The sequence below is a fragment of the Anser anser genome (assembly GCF_964211835.1).
Source record: "Anser anser genome assembly, chromosome: 13".
Taxonomy (NCBI): Eukaryota; Metazoa; Chordata; class Aves; order Anseriformes; family Anatidae; genus Anser; species Anser anser.
The window spans coordinates 11537924-11556188 of NC_139734.1; the positions used below are offsets into that span (position 1 = coordinate 11537924).

General features: G+C 40.5%; 1 protein-coding gene across 46 annotated transcripts in view; it reads left to right on the plus strand.

Moving 5' to 3' along the window:
• LOC310880987 (uncharacterized protein) overlaps positions 1-18265 on the plus strand; it is a 111982-nt gene that overhangs the window by 34667 nt on the left and 59050 nt on the right. For 19 of the 46 annotated variants that reach the window (XM_083797585.1, XM_083797582.1, XM_083797583.1 and 16 more), the window contains exon 2: positions 5626-5771. In XM_083797585.1, the coding sequence (XP_083653711.1) occupies positions 5626-5771 (146 nt within the window). Of the gene's footprint in view, positions 1-5625; positions 5772-6368; positions 6437-7250; positions 10425-11114; positions 11167-11551; positions 11651-12068; positions 14659-18265 lie in introns of those variants that run through there. The other 27 variants (XM_083797566.1, XM_083797564.1, XM_083797565.1 and 24 more) reach the window with 12 other exon arrangements.

Genomic DNA, 18265 nt, shown 5'->3' on the forward strand with positions numbered 1-18265 from the left:
TGCAGCTTCAGCAGTAGTTCCACTTATTTTTTATACACAAAAGATTTGAGAGAATGACCTAGAGAGAGCAAAGGGATTTTCTCCTTTTTATATAATTTTATTATGTGATATATGGGGCGTGGGGGAGCTCTGTATGTGTACATATGTACATATATTTATGCACATATGTTTGTTTAAATAATGTGTATTTTCCTTGGCTGTCTCTAGCGAATGTGAATTTCTGTGGTGCCTTTGTAAATATGCCATAACGACCGATTCTTTTGGATTCTTTGTGCTATCTTTGCTTATGCTGAATAGCAGCCGACACTTTAATTGGGATGACTGAGTTGAGTGCATTTGCCTTTGGAATTGGACACTTTTCAGTGCGAAGAGAGGGGACCACAGACTGACTCTTCTGTCTTTATCCTCAGTCAAAACTCCATTAAATCAGACCTGTAGTTTGTAGCATGGGACATTCTCCATTTCATTGAAATGCATGGGAAAGGCTGAAGACTCACAGTTTTTAAGGTTAATTAGATCCTGAAAAGGAGAATTAACTGAAGTTGTTTTCCCTGTCTTTTTTTTCCTATCTTTAGGAGCCTTTATAATTACCTTCATCTCTGTTGGCGTATTCATATATGCTTTTCCCTTTAAAGGAAAAATACCATGTACTTTTGAGTTTATTAAAAACCATTTTGATAGACAGATTCTACTAATTCTGATTTTAAACTAAAATGAACGCTGTGCTGGTACATTGTGTTAACATTTATGCATCAGATCTTCCTATATATTAATATGAGCCATACAGTTAATCTTTATTCATATTTAACCGAGCACTAATATTATTCACTGCATGGGCACTAAAGGAAAATTTGATTTTCAGTTGGTTACATTGTATTTGGAAAATAAAGAAAGGTATTTATTTGAACTATTTGAAACTATTTGAACTATTTGAAAATAGTTCAGGTTATGACCATTGAAAAAGTCTTTGGTGGAGGTGGTGGATTTAGCAACCAAGTTTTCCAGACTCCCCTAATGTACTTGCTGTGGACCCTCCTGTAGATTCAGAACTGTAAATAACCTATTTCTTTTGAACTGTGCTTGGAAAGCTGCCTTTGGCTGCATGAAAATATTCTCCTTGTATTCATATAGTATCAGTAGTCAAGTGACCTGCTGGTAGAAATGTGCCAGTGGAAAAATCACTTCTGTACACCCAAACAGGGCTTTCAAAGTCTTCCTTGCTGCCAGCACAGCCAGTCCTTTTGCAGGAGACCATGCTAAGTTTGAGGCAGTCAATTTAGCAAACTGTTGACTGGAGTCAGTCAATTTCTTTTGTGTATGTCCTCGACTTTTTTTTTTTTTTGGTGTGTGGTTGAAAATAGAGCTATTTCTCATTCTTACCCTTCTTATGTCAGTATACATAAGGAAGAGTACGTAATGTAGGAGGGAGACGTCAGCTTGTTCTTTTATTCAACTGTAGTTGAATTGATTTTGTGGGTGCAAGAAGTTGCATTCCTGGTCCTCCCCATTCCAGGTTTCCCTGTGTTGTGTTCCCTTTGAACCCTTGTCCTCACATCCTTTTAAGAGTACTGCGTATTCTCTTCTCTAAACCCGTATCAATAACCCAGGCATGTGGTGGCTTGAGCAAGTTCACTGTAATTTCAACAATCATATGGCTCTTCTCATTCTAATGATGTTCCTTCCTCCTTGTTAGTTTAAGGCAGTTTTTTGTGGCTTCTTTACTGTTGCTACACAACACACATCAGTCATGAAAGAGTGGTGTTCTGAATGGACTGCAGGATTTTCTTCCTGATCCTTTTTTTCTATTCCTGTGATCTCCTTCTTCTCATCTCAGCTCTAGGTTTTAGATCTGTTGTACTGAATGTAAAATGCCTGGCAAGAGCAGGACTGAACAGAGAGACTGACAAGATAGACTTCTGATCAATCACATTAAAAAAAAAAAAAAAGAGTCAAACTGGAAGAGGCACAGAGGAGAGACTGCTGTGGGAGTGCAAAAGAAAAATGGGGCAACTCCTTTTTAGGAGCACAGCTTGGAGACTCCTGGGCTATCAGGAATAGTCAAATGCTGGAACTGGAAGCCATGTCAGTGTAAAACAGTGCTGAAGCTAATTGTCCTAGTGTTACGCTGAAGTAAGCTGTTGTCTCAATGATGTTTATGAGCTTCTGCATGCTGCACTTTGCTTTGTTTCTTGGAATTTGTTTCTTGTGTTGGGAATCTCTGCAGCCACAGGGATGCTCTCTGTTTTGTAGCTATTGGGTCTGTTGATAACCAGGAGATACCAATACATCTTTTGTCCTGCTTCTTTGGCCCTAGTGGCAATGTAACTCGGTCTTCTGCCATTAGCCCTATGTCGTGTCCTGCTAAGGACCCTGACAGTCACAGTGTGGTGATTCCCAACTGGGCAAAAGCAAACGAGTGGGACTTAATATAAGAACACAGGTTCTTGCATTTTTCTGAGATGTTGTGGTGCTCTATTTGCATGGTCACCTTTGGGTTTCAGTGCTAATGACTGACTTGAGGTGATGAATAAACGACATACACTTAGTGTTACCTTCAGAAATTATCTTGACTTTTACTATAGCCAAGAGATCTGCTTTTCCACTCTAGCCTCTGTTTTGCAAGCACAGATTTGGTGTGCCAAAGAGGCAGGCTGAAACCATTTCTGAGCATGTAAGACTTTAGTTCCTTGTAATCGCTTGTGATCAGCTTTGCTTTGGATCCTTAACTGAGGCAAATGCTGAGTAGCTACAAAAGAGTTCATGAACGGGGCCAATGGATGGTTCTGCTGCAGTGTTCTCTTCACACTTAGGCAGTTCACACCTGATGTCATCTAAGATTTGAGATCGTTTTAGCACAGCCTCATTTGACACATCCTCGGGCATCCAGGAACATCTTGAAAGTTTATTCATTTCAGCCAACTCCCAGAGCACTCTCAAGGCTTGGCATTCTCCTTGTTTTCATAGCTTTGGTGTTCTGCCACATCAAAGCAAATGGGCATCATTTGACACAAACAGACACGAACAGATTACCTGGAGGTACAAATACAGTGAGGTAGGAGTGTTCATAACTAACTAGTGGCTTTTAATGGTGGCTGAGTCGTGGATTCTCCCCATGGCTTTGAAACTGCCAGCAAAACAGACTGCCAGGATTATGTGACATTTAATACAGTACTGCTGGTGGTATCAGTGCAGTGCCCAGGAACCTCGACAGTCACTCAGACTCCTTTGCCATAGGCGTGGGAAATCAGTGAAGAAGATGGTCATTGCCCCAGCTTTAACTGTGTAATGAAAAAGAGATTCTTTGTCATCATCAATGTTAGAGCAGCCTCCAAAGAGCACAAAACCATTCTGCTTTGAAACATATACTTGTTTTTGCAGATGCTGGAAAACAAGTAGTTTGGATTCCATACAAGGGAATGCCTGGTAATGAGTCACTTGTATAAAGAGAAAGTCAAGATGCTTTGTGTAATTGCTCAATGTCAGAAGAAAGCTATTTTAACACAGCTTAGCAAGTTATGGATGTAAACCCCTCCTTTTCTGGCATCTCCTGAAAGCAGTGTATTACCTTGCTAACAGGCAAAATGCCATCCAAGCAGATGAGCTGAGGTAGGCAGCCAAAATAACACGGCCAGGTTCACCAAGTGTGTCTGTTGAGGTCAAAGCTCCTGGAAGGCAGAGTAACAGAAGTGCTGTGTCGTGAGCTTCTGGGGCTGCCACCTGCTAATTGGATAGACCGTGTCTGCCTTAGTGCTGATCAGAGCTAATGCCCGAGATCAAAAGTTAGCTCAGTGAAGATAAATCTGCAGTGTGAGAGAACTCATCGTGCAATTAAGAGTTACTGAAATATGGAATAAGCAAAGCAATGATGGCATGTATCTGTGTGGAAGTGTGTAGAGAGGCAAGATCCTGAGGCACTCACTGAATCTGAACAGTTTGCCGTACAGTTTAAAGAATATTAAAGGTCTTAATTTCTGTTTGAAGGTATAGGCTATAAAGAGCAGAGGAGGGAAGACTCCTGCAGCTAAACTGCATCCTTGCCAGCTATTCCCTATATATTAGAATTCCTCCCTCAGTTTCTCTAGAAATGGCCCCATGTCCCTAGGAGATACTACAGGATTTTCTGATTGCTGCACAATCTTTTCAGAGGTCCTGAGGGAATTAACACATCACCATAAGGACATGTAAAGACCGTTCTTATACCGAGGCAAAGCTAGCTCTGACTGCCGTCTTCTGTGGTATAGGGGACTCGGGCTGTAATAAAATCAGAGAGATTCCTGCCACAGAGGTAAGTGGGGAAACATACTGCTGGGGATACTACTTTTCCCCTCCAGCTTCAGTCTTGTCTTTCATCGCCAATGAAAATGTATTGTCTTAGAGCTAAGTACCACTTATCTCCATCTTGAAGGCCTCCTTCACTCAATAAGGCTGGGAACGGAGGAATCATATGAGCTGCTGAAATACCTGTTTCAGAAGCTTTCCATTTACAGTAATTTTTTTCCAATCCCCTTTCTTTCTACTCAAACACTTTGGGGAATATGGTGTGTAAAGGCTTTGGAAATAAAGTGCAATCTAACCTGGAAACATGGGGTAGCTTTATTTAAAGCAGGTACATGCGCACACACCTCCTACACACATAACCTCCTTTTTGCCCATGTGAAAAGAAATGCTGTCCTGGAATTTGCGGTCAGTGCGTCCTGTTTGCAGGTGTTACACATTCAGGACACCCAGCTGATCCACAGGGTAAGGCTGGAGGAGCCAGAAGCCATTGTTTTCTGCTGCAGGACACCCTGGCAGGACAGAAGATGAACCGTCCTTTGAAAGGCAGCAGCATGCTTGCACAGAGGCTTAGAGCCTCTTTTTAAGGTGGATAGTGTCAGAATAAGATCTACCATGAGCATTTCATGGTGTGCCTGTGTTCTGCTACTTCGTTAGCAGTACTAGATGTAGCTTGAGTACTCTGACCCTTGATGGACTGCAAGCGTGACGCCGCTTCCAGCTCACATCTAGCTCTCCCTGAGCAGGCAGTCGGTAGCAGATGCCCACCCCAATGTGGGCCCAATGTCTCCTTGGGCTGCCCTCTAATCCTGACCCATAAACTGGCAGCTGGCTTATTGTCTGTCCCAAGGCATGGGTCTGTGCACCCCAACTAGTGCCCCACATCACTATGACCCCAGCGAGATCCTGGTCCTGCCCAGGACCTCTCATACCTCCCATTTGTCCCTGCGATGAATGCCTTAGTGTGCAGGCACTTACTGTGACCCATTACGAACCAGTATGACCCAGCAGTGTGTCCTGCCCAGTGATCAGTGCCACAGCCCTACCGGCTCCATAAAGACACATTTACTTGCACAGCCCTTTCCTGTTGTAACAAACAGCGTGACGTGGAGGGGCAGGTATCTCACTGACATCTCAAAGACAGCTGCCTCAGCACCTCAGTTATAACATGCTGCACCCAGACGGCTCTGTGAGCTGAGCTGCATTTTTGGTGTTTTGTTTTACAGGTGTACCAAGTGCACTGAATTTTACAAAACCATGACCTGAGCCCTCTGCATAGTACTTATTAATAGCAGTCTCAGCCTCGGGTGCTGTGTGCTGCATACTAACAAGTTGTTTTCATCCTTCCAGGCCATGGGAACTTCCTCCGCGCGCGCCAGCATCCTCGTCCGCTCCTCGCGTGGTATTTGGAGCCTGCACGCAGCAGCTTGGCCTGACATGCTGCCTGCCAGAGCTTGAGGCTTGGGGCAGCCCACGGGGGACCTGCAGAGGTTTCGGTAGGTTACAGGTGATTGCACTTACAAGGGAAAAAAAGGAAGCCATCACTTGTTCAGGAGACTGTGTACAGGATTGGTGATAAGGAATATTTTTGCATTTTTTTTTTTATTACTGTGCAGACACCTTTTTCATAATTTCTCTTTTGTCTTGAGGTGAGACGGGCTGCCCACTATACCAGCAATATGATGCTATACTGCTGGCAGCCTTTCTTTCTCACAGCCCCACTATAAATGCAGGGCAAACAGGCAGGAAAGAAATGTGAAAAGGGAGGAAGTTGTGCCCTTCTGTTTCCCTTCTCCCATTTTCTGCCTGCTTTTTTCCTCTTTTTTTTTTGTTTTGTTGTTGTTGCCCTGGTACAAATGTAGGTACAACCCAACCCTCTGAGTCTCAACTAGCCAAATCAAGACAGCTGCAGGCTGCACTTAACCTGTGTAAACAGCAGTGAGAAGGTTTTGCTCAGGATGGGCTCAGTCAAGACATCAGCTCTGATTTCTCTTCTATCTCTTCTTGTAATAATGACAAGTGTTGCATGGTTTCTGCTCCATTGTTTGGGTCAAGAACACACTGTTTAATAGCCAATTATTTCATACCCTAAGGAAGTGTTGGGAAAGAAGCTCCTGGGAAGAGTGAACTTGTTTCAGGAAATGAGACTAATGTTCAGCAGGTGAGATGTTTCCCTTTGCTCTTATTCATAATACTGTCCCATCCCAGTGCAAGGCTGAAGTTGTTGCTATAAAAGGAATGGTTCAGATAAAGCATAATAATTTTCCCTGATTTTTTTTTTTTTTCTTCTTCACAAAAAGTGAAGGTTTAGCCAGGGCATCATGGCAAAATTCCAGTTAGGTAATTAAATTCTGCTTACTGAAAATTCCCTTTTCAAAATCTCTCCCAGAATACAACCTGCTATTCCTCTGAGCACTTTAAAAGGACTGATTCGTTTTAACTTCACAGCTACCTGAATCCTGAAGCCTGCCAAAGTTATCCTTGACTTTCTAAACCAGAAAGCGCAGTTCCAGATGAAGCATCTAAAGCAACATTTCGCATGCTTCATTTTTGTTGTCTGAATTTATCTTTGAGTACAATTCACGCACTCAACCTGTGTACCAAGTGAGTCAGATTCTGCTGACTAGCAGGAGTAAACAAAATTATTTGCATGACAAAAGCAAATACTATGTAAAACTCTATTTTTATTAATATGTGGACTAGGTTGTGAATAAATCCAATTTGTGCATTGGATTTTACACATGCAAAAATACAATAATGAAAAAAACCTTCAAAGATAATCTGAGGTGTGCGGTCTGGAAAAGCAATCCAGAATAGATGATCCGCAGTATAAATTACTGCAATTTATTTTTTTAATTTACTCACGCTGCTTTAATTTATTATTGTTTATTCATTTGATAGATGGCATTTAATTTCAGTATAAGAGCTTCGGGATGAGTGTTTGATGGTAATGGTGAAAATTTATTCCTGGGCAGAAAGCCAGCGTGTCACAGCCATGTCCCACTTATGCCCTCCAAGCTGTATTTAAGTGGCCTTCTGCTGCCCTTGGGGTATGTTTTACACAGGAAGCTTAAAGCCTAATGCAGGCCTGCAGCTTGCTCACCAGCATGAGGGAAAGACGGCTTTCCCGGACTTCTGTTCTCTTCAGCAAGAAAATCAAATAACTGGATTACTGGCCTTCCAGTTGTGCTCAGCATAAATGGTTCAAAATCCCATTGTATTGAGCTTCTGAGGTGAAATGTAAATTGGTAAAGAAAACAAATATATTGAATTGCTCTAATGTCAGTAGCATTCCTGTTACCTGTTTGAGTGGAGTGGCTGTGACTGGTCTTTATACAGCTAAATATACATAAGACATCTGCTGCTGGGCTGTCTGTATGACAAAACAATATAGCAAAAAAGACCCACCCACAACAACCTACTAGCGCACAGATTAATGCAGGTTTTCCTTCTTTGCTTATTTTCATCTTTGGAATAGAGAATGAAAGCAAACAGATAAATTCATTGCAGGGTTAAAATTACCTGAAGATCTATGCAGAACATGAAATATTGGGGCTGATAGTGCAGAACTTTATTGCTTTTTTCTGCTTATACCTTCATATACATTGACTTGAATTTCCTGCCCTCAGTCTATTTTTGTTACCTGCACATATGTTATATATTTATCTAGGGCTCAATTCTATTTGTTGTGTTGTGTTCATAAAGATATAATATCAGCTAAGACTGAGAGAAGCATCATAACACATTTTAGATCACTTTATTGACAATATTTTGCATATTCACACATACATACCATGATCCAAAAAATTTTGAGGCAAATCATTCAAATATGCAAAATAAACAAGTCCACGAGCAACTGTAGCTGAGATAAATCCCTATTCTTTACTTCTGTTGAGAAGGAAATTTCTCAAACAGGCAAGGATTTGATCCTTACATTTTATGTGAGTGGTTTCTCTACATGTTTCTTGTTACCATCCTTTTGTATTTGTGTCTATAGAGCACTAAACAGCTATTGAAAAAAGGCTGTCACCATGATAGCATGTGCATTTATTTCCCTTCACCATTTTGATGAATACAGCATGTACAGGGAGCAGAGGGCTGCAACCTCTGATGATGTAAGCTGGTAGCTCCTGTGTTCAAGTGAAATTTTTTGCTGGCCAGATATCTGACTAGAAATTGTAATGACTTGGGTTATTATAGAGAAAAACTCACTGATCAAATACACATTAAATTAAAATCTGAGATACATTTTTGTACCTTTTTGAGAATCTAGCACATGCTTTAGAGCATATTTGTATTAATAAGATAACAAACACATAATGGATGTGGCACTTACCCACCTGAATAACATCTTCAAGTTAAAAAAAAAAAAAAAGATTGATAAACAATGCATTCCATTAGTTCTCTCTTTAACAACTAATAAACTTCCTGTTCATTAAGTTATTACATGCCATTCCTCATCTTACAAATAGAACCCGTAATTCATTTTTTCCCAGAGCTGCACATTCTTTAAGTCTACAGACTAAATTACCAGAGTACATTTTGTCAATAACGCTTCTGTTTTGTGGGGGAAGGACGGAGCAGCTAAGTAAAGTAATATGAAATGCAAGCCATTTTTTGTGTCAGAGGTCATTTATTTGCTTCAATATTGCATTTATTCTATTCGTGCATTCGCTAAACGATGATTATTATGGAAATCCCATGGTTAATCACTGTGCTACATTTAAAATGTTCCACATTTTATTGCAGACTGTTACACTTGTGAATCTACAGAGTTATCTTGGACAGTAAACTGTCCTTTTGCAATGAATTGCTGACAATCTATTAGTTCAGTTGCACATTTACTGAAAGATAAAGGCTTTCTTCTGTGAGCAGTGGGAAAGCCGCAGAGGCAAACAAAAATCATCCATATTCTGCAGTCCTAAACCAAAAGACTTGTCATTTCTGAAGCCAGAAGAGCCCAGCACAGATGCAGGCAGCCAGTGAACCTTTCTGTGTGGGAAGTTATATGGGACTAATTTGTGTCCTAGACCAAGTTTCCAATGCTACTCTTCTCACCAGGGCTTGAAGTGGGATTAGTGTTCTCTGAGTATAATATATAGTATCTATTTGGAAAAAAATACAACCTAGTGATAAAATGCTTGCCCGGGGAGTGGGATAGAGCGGTCGGGGTTCTTTGCAGCTTACAGTGATTTAAAACCACTTCTGCTGCCCAGAAAGCAGGCAATCAAGATGGGGAAAAAAGATGCAGCCTCCCATTTGCTCTCCCGGCCTGGCATTCAGCTGGATGCTCAGGTACGGGTCCCAGTGGGTACCCCATGAGAAAGCATTCCATGAGGAGGGGGTGCAAGAGAGAGCTGGGTGTGGTAAGGCAAAGAGGCCATGCAGCAGCAGCTCCCATGCCCCCAGATCCCAGCACGTTTAGTTCAGGGGTGGGGGACAGACCCTGGAGAGCATCCCAGCACCTTCCTTGTAGAGGAGCTGCACCAACCCTGGGGATGCTCAGAGCCTCCCCCATCTCTCCCCCTTCTCATTAGAAGCTGGAAGCTGTCTGCTTTTTCTCTTCAGTGGAAACGAGCATCCGTGAGCAGTCATAATTTTCACCAGAGGAAAAAGAAAAAGCCCTCCCCCCACAACTGTCCCTGGGGGAATTAGATGGTTCAATTTGCTGCAAGCACACTAGCAATTAAGCATCACCTATATACGGGGATAGGCGTTAAGTCAGTATTAGTCTGAGTAAGGAAAGGGATGAAAAAGATAAGCACTGAACAGGAGTAGTCAAGACTGGATGCTCTTAGGGGGATGAATGAATTTTTAACTGATCCAGATGTGTCCAAAATACTGTATTGTGTTACCATACTTGAATATCAGCTAGTACTTCTTCCCATTGAGTTTGTGCAACAAATCCGTAGGCAATCATTGTCAATGGAAGAAATAATAGTGTCACTGGAAAGCACCTTTTTAAAAAAAAGAGTTGTAAAAGGGTGCTATGACAACAATACAATGGGGTTATGACAACTGCAGACTGAAATATAAATGAGAGATCAATGAAAAATATAATGTTTTTAAAAAATTGAAAATTTAATAAATGAAAGGGGAACAAAAAGTTTCTTACTGATGCTTTTACCCATATCGTTCCTCTCTCTTGGTCTTAGCTCCATCCAGACTTGAACCCCACTGAGAATATGTCCTGACTTCACAGTATGGGAACCATGCTGCCTCGGCTATATTATTGCTTTAAGGTAACTTCTGAGGCACATAGAAATGTATGATTGCTTCTGTGACAGCTCTCTAGACATGCCCTTATTGAAGCATTTGTAAAATTGGATTGATCTAGATAGCTAGATAGTGAAATATTCAGTATTCTAATTGAGTTTCTTTATCTACCATCACTCTTTATTGTGATTGTAGCCTGTGTAATTTGATTACCAATTTGTAACCTTAGCACATAATATATGAAAATTACCAGTCATCTGAAGACACTGGAAATGTTCAGAGGAATTGGAAAAGTAGAATGGGAGCTGTGGGCCTTCTGCCCACAGAAATTAGTGACTGCTGGCAGCTGGAGTCTAGCCTCCAAACGTCTAGCACAATGTAAGTTCATTTAGACTAGCTGACACCTCCTGAGACCCTTACTCTGAACATACCTGGTATTTTTGGGCTTCTGCTTTATGTTCAAAAAAAACCCAGCCAACCCCTACCACCATCACCACGAGCAAAAAAAAAAAAAAAAAAAAGCACAACAAAACATGATAATCTTGAAGCTTGTTGCTTTCTTTATCAGGGAGAGTTTTAATGAGAAAGTTTAACTCATTAATGTTATGCTTTGTACTAATTAGGTGAAAGTGTTTTTTCCTCTGCAAGCTGTTCCTGTTATCTGGCAGTCTTGAGGTAGGAGGTAGCATCCATAAATAGTGCTGGCTTACTTTAGTCTTTCTTATTTTTAAATTCAAATCTGTTATTGACTACTATAGCATTTATATTCTGTAGGCAGAAGTTAAAATAGACATTTAGGAGCTACATGCTGTTTGTATAGTTCCAGGACTGTGATATATATGCTCAACCTTTCTGCTATAATGTATGCTGTTTCAGTAGGAAGACAATTTATGATTCAAAATAATACATTTGACAACATGAGCGGTCTAGGTCACATCTAGCAACTTAAGCATGTATTCTTGCTTATTGTTATTCAAAAAAAAAAAAAAAGCTAGTTGAGATCAGCATTCATTGCTGACATGCTGGCTATCCTTGCATGCCGGCTGTTTTTATTTTGCAGGCCTATGATGAGCTGCTGTGATCGTCTTTTTTTTTTTTTCCATCCTCTTTTTTTTCCTACTGACTGAATAAATTGCACGTCCTGGAGCTGGAGTCCTTGGTAAGCTGTAATTCTTGACCATAAGACCTATATGTTTAAACTGAATGATCCACTACTCGGAGGAGTGATGTCTTCTTTTATAACCCTCTTGTTCTGGTAGACAGTAAACCATTGCTATATACTAGGAAGACAGGGGCACACTGACCATACTCGGGTCTTTCCCTGAGTTTTGCAGGTACTTCTGTCGGTGCTGTGGGGCTCCTCACAACTCACACATGCAGGTCCTGTCACAAGTCATGGTATTTTTTTTCTCCAGACTATATGTGTAATACTTGAACTCCAGTAATTCCTGGTAGAGTTTGTTCCTCTCTTTGAAGCCAATTTAAATATGTATTTTATATTCAAACTCATTTTTAAGAATGTTATTATTCCTGCTAGCATTTCTTTATCTGCCCAGAAAATGTTTTTCTTTTTCCAGACAGATTCCATTCCTCCTACCTCCTATTTGCTCAGACACTTTCTAAGTGTAGAGCATTACTGTACTGAGAAAGCACAGCCTTTTCACTGACTCTATGACTTTGACAATTGCACTTACTGTAATTTTTCTTCTCTCCTGTCCATCCTTCAATCCAGCAATATTATTTTATTCTTTCTGAGATTTTTTTTTTTTTACTTGAAATTCCTTGGGCTTTGCTTTAAAGCCAGGCATGAAGAACTGGACAAGGCTGGGATGCATAAGAAAGGGGCGAAGAGGATTGTTTTCCACAGAACAATCAGAAAACAGATACACTTGGGCAGTCCTGCTCTGTAACATTGCATTAAGGACAATTGCATGGTGCTACATTGCATGGCTGTCTAAACATGAACGAATAATACATATTTTCATGGCTTCTTTGTATGAAATTATTTTTCATTCATAAAAGCAAGGTAACATACGGTATTTTTTGTCATGTTGGATATTATGATTGAAAAAAAACACCCTCTAAACCACCAAAGACCACCCTTCTCTTTCTTTTATCGGGTTTCTACTAGCAAGTAGTATGATTTATAATTTCATGAGAAACCGTGTTTTCATGTTTTTAAATATAATATCTAAGTACTGATTTTATTTTCCTGTTTAATTTATTCTCTGGCCTTCAGTGAATGCACTGGGCTGATTAAATTATTATCCCAATAATGAGATTTGACACAATCTATGCCAGTTACCTATGTGACCTGCTAAGTAGGTTAATTGGCAACCCTGAATAATTATCAGTCACCTCATCCTGCTGACTGAGAGTTTGACAGTAAATGAAACATAAAGGTGCTGAAAAAGACAGTTTTTGATTTTGAACTTCTGAATTGCTTCAAAGAAACCATTTAATAGTAGCTTTTTTAAAATGCAGGAATTCTAAAATAGCTTTTAAACATTTTGGTCATATGAAAATATAGATGTTTGCTCTTCTGTATCAATGTGGTTTCCTAGGAGGAAAAAAAAAAAAAGTCTGTGGCATATTAGATAAACAGATTCCCATTCTGCAAATTGCTTGTATAAGTGAATTGTTGCATCCTCCGAGAGTGAGATCAGAAGTAAGCAAAAATCCAAAAAGTCCATGTGATATTTGTGGTGACATTGCAAGAATCATGCTTTAATGCTTTTTTGTGAAACCTTGAGAACTAGAAATTAACTTTTATTGTTCAATGAAAGCTGTGAGTCTTCTGTATTCCCATTTCTCCAGGAAATAGAGTTTAGAAAAATAAATATTACGGTACCTGGTGACACTGACAAGTATTGTGTATATATCTTTTCTACTTTTTTCATTTTTGAAAAGCCAAAATGGTATTTCTTTCTGCTCTAGGAAGTAGAAAATTGGAACTTAGAGGGGAAGCAAAGTAGACTTCTGGGGATGAGAAGATAGGGAAAAATACACGAGATTTAAACGTGCACTCTTTTCCCAAGTTAAGTGGCTCAAATTAGTGGTCCAGAACCATGGTCTTGGTCAGACTTTGCCCAAAGTCATTCCTCTGCCCTGGCCAGAAATCCCCACAAAACTTGGGGTAGAAAGAACAATCAAAGACCCCATTCCTTGTCATCAACAGCTAATGAGTGCAGGATCAGTTGTCTTCACAGGGACCCCTGGGAGACCCTGCTTGTGCCCCAGGAGCCAGGAGGAGATGCTCTGCCTCCTGCTTGGGGAACCTTGCACCACCGCCTGCCCTGAGTCAGCCCTTCCTCACTCCAACCCTGCAGCTTGCAAGCACAGGCACGGCTTTTCCTGTGCCACCTCACACATCATATCAGTGCGGTTCTGCAGAAATTAGAAGCTCACAGAGTGCCAGTGTCACAGCCCCTCTGACTGCCACAGCCATTCCTCATCCTCCAGCTTCATGTAAGCATACTTCTGCTGGAAAGCAGAGGGTGTTGTGTACAGAAAAAAAAGATTCTTCACATAGATATACCCAATCCAAAGCTATTTTGAACTTTCCGTTGGCTTCTGGGCTTTGCAGTGGGCTGACATAATTCAGCAGAGGAGCCCGGCTAGGATGAAATCACTTAAGCCTGAGCCTGACAAGTGAGCAGAGCTGAGGTTTCAAGACAGCCAGTCACATGTTAAAATCAAACATATGCTCAAGTGTTTTTTTGGATCATGGCCATATTGAACCATAATGACCTAAATGGATTTACTCCCCAGACAAATTTGCCCTTCCCTTTCCTCCTGCACACACATACATTTTCACCCTGTACAATCACATACATATGTCTTTTTCTAGTTCTTAAGTGCTACTTTTATTGAAAACTTTATGGCTTGTTTAATCTCTTCTAACCATGGCTTTATTTCCTCTCTTGATTTCCTCTATGATTCATCAACTCCTACCCAAAGGATTTCAATTTCACTGTACAAATTTAATCAAAGCAAAATTGTTAGGGCTTATTAAAGAAGCTGCGCTGTCTCTTTGTGCTCCATCATCTTGCCCCCCACCCCAAGGAAAGACAAAGAAGGTGCTGAAGATGCACATTGGGTGAAACTGCTGTCTACAAATGGCAGCAATAATGTCTTTCAACTCACTGCTGGTGAAATTTTTTGCAGGTATGTGGTCCTGATGTCTAAAATTATAGGCATTTAAATGTCAGGTAGCAGGGGAGAAAAAAAAAAGAGGTATGATAGTAGAATAGCAAAGAACTGATGTCTTGGTGATAGTTATAAGGTCTTTTATTCCTTAAAAATAGCACAGCTTTACAAAGTTGTTATCTTACCTGATAGGAAATAAAGGGCTGCTCATATTTTGCAACTTATTACTTGTTGCTTGTTGATTACATAAGTGTTTTTGAATGAGGGAGCACTCTAAGGTCCTGACAGAAGCTAAACTGACATGACTTCTGTCTTTCCTTTTTATTATGATCATCAATAGTTCACTTGTAAGGAATATAATTGCTCTTTGTGACTGTATTAGACATTCTTCTGGGAGAGCTAGCTAAAATTTGAGAGCAGAAAAGCATTTCTGGAAAAAAACAACAACAACAACCACCCACACTATGCCAGACAAATCAATAATAAGCGGATAGAACTGAATTTGAGACTTCTGGGTTGGGTTAGAACCTAAATCAAGGCACTATTGACTCTGTAAAGCCTGTATTTTAAGAGGTGGCTATACCAAAATCAATATTACCGTGACATACGTTCTTGCTTTGGTGGAAATCTTCCCATTAATTTGTGCAAGCAAATCCATTCCACAATTATATTTCTTTTCTTGAGCTAAAGTCTTCTATTTGGTATGTGTGATCAACGTACTGTGGCTCTATGTAACTTAACAAAAGGTGGATTGTACGTGGTATCACTCACCAGTGATCTCTACTTATGACATTTAAGAAGGAAATGAAATAATCTATGCAAATTCTTCAATGTGTATATTATGTACAACTCATATAAATTCTCTACCAGCTGTTCACCATTACCTCAGAAATGATTCTTTTCTAGAAAAAGCATACTTGCATACATTGGTCATCAGAAACTAGAAGCATGAACTATGCATTAATGATCTAATGCTTTACACTTAGGCAGTCTCCTATCCAAGATCTTCATGTTCTATCCAATATGAAATTACTTAAATGCGCCACATCTCTTTAAAAGGTAAATATTTGTATACCCATAAAGATTTGAGGGCAAATGAAAATTCTACCTGCCTCTGCTCTTACTCAGGCATGAGTCTTGTGATCACAATCACAGAATGGTTAAGGTTGGAAGGGGCCTCTGGAAGCCATCTGGTCCCATCCCTGCTTAAGCAGGGACACCCAGAGCAGGTTGCCCAGGACCACATCCATGCAGCTTTTGAATATCTCTAGGGAGGGAGACCCCACACTGTCTCTGTGCATCCTGTGCCAGGGCTCTATCACCCACACAGTAAAGAAGTGCTTCCTGGTGTTCAGACGGAACCTCTTGTATTCTAGTTTGTGCCCATTGCCTCCTGTCCTGCTGCTGGGCAGCACTGAAAATAGCATTTTCATAGGTATTTGTAACTGCTAAGAACCCCCTGAGCCTCATGTTCTCCAGGCTGAATAATCCCAACCATCTCAACCTCTCCTCATAGGAGAGGTACTCCAGTTCATTGATCTTGGTGGCCCTACATTGGACCCTTCCCATTATGTCTAGGTCTCTCTTGTAGTGGGGAGCCCAGAACTGGACACAGCACTCCAGGTGTGGCCTCACCAGGTCTGAGTAGAGAGGAAGGAGCTCCTCTCTTCACCTGCTGCAGATACTTTGCCTAATGCAGCCAAGAGTACTGTGGGCACATTGCTTACTTGTGTTCAACCTCACGTCCACCAGGACTCGTAGGACTCTGTACTTCTCCTTGTTGAGCTTCGTGGGATTCTTGCAGTCATTTCACATACGCACATCTTCCAAATTGCATTCCTAAAAATACAAGTTAGAAAAAATGGTTTTGATAATATGAATGCGAACGCCTTTTTGTACAATTAATACCCACGTACTGTTTGATGCCTAGTAGCGATTACTTCTGCAGGAGGTAAGGTACACTTCAGTGATACTGCACTTGGCTAAAGCACTTGGGCTGATCCTGACATTCAAGGAAGCACAGTGGGGCGTAATAGCTTAGCCATACCTGTATGGTTCCTGTGTAGAACTGATTTGTGTTGGCCATTTTGGAGCATACCTCGTACAAACCAGTCTCTTTGTGCACCTGCCTAAATAGACTTGCTTTAAATAATTTTGAAAATAAGGTTTCTGTATCTTTACATTTACATTAGCATTTCAAGTAGACACGATACAGTGTTAGCTTGCTATAAAAGCTGCTCAAAAATCTGAACCTAGTCTCCAAAATTAAACCATCAAACACACCATTCCCAGGCCCCTCTCTTCTGCAGGATTTTAGAACAAAAACCATCACCAATCTTTTGAAGAACTGTTTAGTAGAGCAAAACTACTGCATTCCCAGTAGCTCATTATGCTAGAAAAATGCATCTGTCATCACAGGTAACATTTCCTAACTTCCAGTGTCTCTGATTTTTGCATGTGCTAGCAGTCCTCCCTTATCTGTCTCATAAGTATTCTGTGTGTGGTATTTATGAGATAATATCCAGGTATGATGTTTAATCTCTTAGCAGGAAAAAGACAAAAACAAAAACCACACGATGGGCTTACTCAGTAATTCCTTCTGACTAGTGCTTTGAAGATCCTATTTTCCATCCTCTGATATGACCAAATTATTACTTCAGCAAAACTGGTAGCCTGCAGTGACAACACACACACAGCTGAAGTGTTAATAATAGCTCATTTCACACATATGCACATCCTCCAAATTGCATTCCTAAGAATAGAGGTTAGAAAAACATATTTGATAATATGAATGTGAAAGGGTATTTTTGTACAATTAATACACACATACTGTTTGATGCTTAGTACTGATTGCTTCTGCTACTACAGGAGATAATGTCTATTTAAGTATATGAAATAACTATACTGACTGTTAGCCCTGTGATCCCAGTAAAGTAAAAGTTTTGAATTAATAAATGGTTCTACCATCATTTTTTTCAGGACATTTTAATGTCTCAGAGTTAAAATCAGATTTTTTCCTGAGATAGAAGGAAGAACTGCACCCTTCTGGGTAAAACGGTCCCTACAGAACTAGTGAAATATAAGCTTTAAATTTGTATGCGTTGTAAAATACGGTTCACTGCAGCATGATAAAATGTCTAACAAAAGGTAGGTAGAATACACAAATGCTTGAGGGACTGGAGACTTCCTCAGTAATGTGTGATTGTAATAATGAAGTTCAATAACGAACGATTCATTGCGGCTAGAGGTGGTTAGAAATGTAATGGCTGTATCTTCTCCTGATGAATTGCTTTATCAACTTCTCTGAGATTATGTCATATTATGGGAAGTTTCCAACAGGGGACTGAAAATGCAGAAACTCTCTTCACAAAGGAAAACTGCACGGGCGATCGCCCTAGTTTCCACACAGCTTGCACTCTAAATTTTGCTGAAGGAGCAGTTCATTTAGAAGCCAGATTTGGTGCCTGAGTCCCACAGAGCAAGGGGCTGGGCAGAATTAGCTCTTCAGCTCCCCTCAGCTTCCTCTGCCCCACAGTGGATGCCAGTTATCGCCCCTGTGCCATCTCTGCATTATGCGAGGCCACTTTTAAGAACCAGGTCAGTATCTCATGTTAAGAGTAACCAG